Here is a 2,307-nt window from a genome sequence, read left to right as displayed (position 1 = left end):
TCTGCCTTTCTCTATCTTTTGTGAACCCATATGTTTAGTGACCCTTGTGAGTCAGGCAGTGTGAGTATTCTTCCCATGTGGTTTTGAGTCTAAGAAAAGTGAATTTGACTATCCTTGGTGTTTTTCACAAGTCTTGGCCCATTCAGTGATTTTATGTCCTTGAATCTCTCCTTCCATGCCAGTCTTTGTGTTGTCCTTGGTTATGACCATCACCCTTAACATCTTGTACCTGCCCTTCGGTTCCTTGAGGGCATGCTACAAATATTCACTACACTTTCCCTAGACCAGAGTTTTTTCAAATGGTGGGTAACAAAGTCAATTTAGTAAATCATTACTAACATTTTAAAATAAAACAGAATTGAACAGAAAAGTTAGGACTGTATCACACAGATTAGGGCGAGTATTGTTTGTGAAGCTTGATTCAGATGTGTGTGTGCATGTGTGTGTGTGTGCATGTGCTGGGTGTTCGCACCATATAAAATACTTTTCCTAATGTGAGTCTCCGTCTGAAAAGTTTGTAAGCCATTGCTCTATCACTTCCCCTTTTATTTCCTTATTGTGAATTTTTGCAATTATAATGTCAGACTTCCATTTTTGAAATACCTTTCCATTTCTTAGGTTATGGACAGATTCCAACTTTCTGTTGACGTCTGCTTTCTAAGTTCATATCCATCAATTAGGAAACCACAATCTCCTCACAGTCCAAGCCTTCATCATCTATTCATTCATCTCTGTATTTCTAGTACCTAGACTGGTGGTTCTTTACTCTGGTTGTGCATTGGGACAAACTGTGGCACTTTTACAAAGCAGATTACTAAGAGGCACCCCTTACCTCTTAAGTCAGATTTTCTTAGAGAGTGAAAATGATAGCCCGTGACCTGGTGGTAGGAATATACTCATTTTTTCCTGAATGAATAAATGAAAGATCAGTCGCCCCCAAATTCCTATCATTTTGTACCACGTCAGTAAGAATTTTATCTAGCGTGTCTGTTCCCCCTGTAGCCCATCCTCCTCCTGTGAGTTCAAGTCATCAGGAGGACAAGTAAACTTCTTAGCCTATCTGAAGCCAGATAAGATTTCTAGGGATATTTGGATAATTGTCACTACCTGCCTTGACAATACTGTATCACTAGTTCTCAAAAAAAAAAAAAAAAAAGTTTATTGTTTAAATCTCTTGGTTGTGCTAACGTCGTCTGTTTCTTTCAAATGCCGCATCAGTAGCTTCGCTCTGCTCAGGCAGTTGGCTGGTACTTCCCTCTCACATCTGTTCATTTTTCCTTTGTCCTTTACTCAGACGTTCCCCATGGTGTTTATGCACTCATATCTGATAAGTTGCTCCTGTGTATGTGTGTGTGCGTGTGTGAGTGCACCTGTGTGTGTGAAATGCGTTTTTACATGCAGGCCTTGTGCATGATTTTTTGAAGTTACAAATCCTTTCAACATATCTGTATTTTTCAAGCTCTACATCACAAAGCAGATGCCCAGTCCAGTCTGTGGAGTCAGACTGAGCAGACGAGTAGGAGGCTGCCCATCTGTCAGCAACTCTAAAACATCAATGGAATAAACTGGAACCATGTTGCCATTTACCTGGACTTTCCACCTAGGAGTCCTTACACATTGCTTACAAATTGCTCCTGTGCCTGCCTAAGTACACAGAGCCCTGGAGAGGGTACTGTGTATCTCTTGTGTGTACCTATCCACCTCTGCTAAATAAACAATAAATATTGTACCCAGAGTTCCCCACTTGTCTTGCCCTGGCCTTGCCTAGAAAAATTGCAGGAAAAACTCTGGAGTTGAAACTCAGGCAAAGTACAGTGAAGGAGAACTTTGTGGGTTGCCTACCTTTGCAACTTAATTATAATTTCTGAATAGTTTTGTGTGTGTTTTATTTCTTTCTCCCCCACAGAACACGACTTAATGCTCTCCGAGAGGTACAACCCATAGAACTTCCTAACTGTAATTTAGTTAAAGGAATCGGTATGTATGTGAGAGGAAGAAGGGTCTCATTTGAACTTTCAGTATTTTTTTGCTTTTTGTGTGATTAATGTGCCTGTTTAATTTTGTCGAAAAATAAAATTTTGAATCAGGAGAGTCAGTGGTAGTTAATGATAAATACCATGTTGTTTGACTTTTGACTTTACTAACATACTACCAAGGTGTTGGCAGTTTTGGTTGTTTGTTTTTGATCAATAGAACAAAAAAAAAAAAAGAAAAATAGAATAAAGTTTGATTCCATGGTAATCTAACCTGAGGAGATGGCAGAAGAGGGGCAGGAGAGCCAGATAAAGCAGTGAATAAAGGTAATTT

General features: G+C 39.4%; 1 protein-coding gene across 1 annotated transcript in view; it reads left to right on the top strand.

The window, feature by feature from the left end:
- The window catches only part of PON1 (paraoxonase 1), a 31,917-nt gene that overhangs the window by 4,351 nt on the left and 25,259 nt on the right, over positions 1-2,307 (top strand). Inside the window, exon 2 of the mRNA XM_011974683.1 lies at positions 1,907-1,977. Coding sequence (XP_011830073.1) covers positions 1,907-1,977 — 71 coding nt within the window. The remainder of the gene's footprint in view (positions 1-1,906; positions 1,978-2,307) is intronic.

This window comes from Mandrillus leucophaeus, unplaced genomic scaffold (assembly GCF_000951045.1).
Source record: "Mandrillus leucophaeus isolate KB7577 unplaced genomic scaffold, Mleu.le_1.0 Scaffold148, whole genome shotgun sequence".
Classification (NCBI taxonomy): domain Eukaryota; kingdom Metazoa; phylum Chordata; class Mammalia; order Primates; family Cercopithecidae; genus Mandrillus; species Mandrillus leucophaeus.
This window is presented reverse-complemented; position numbering and strand designations above follow the sequence as displayed.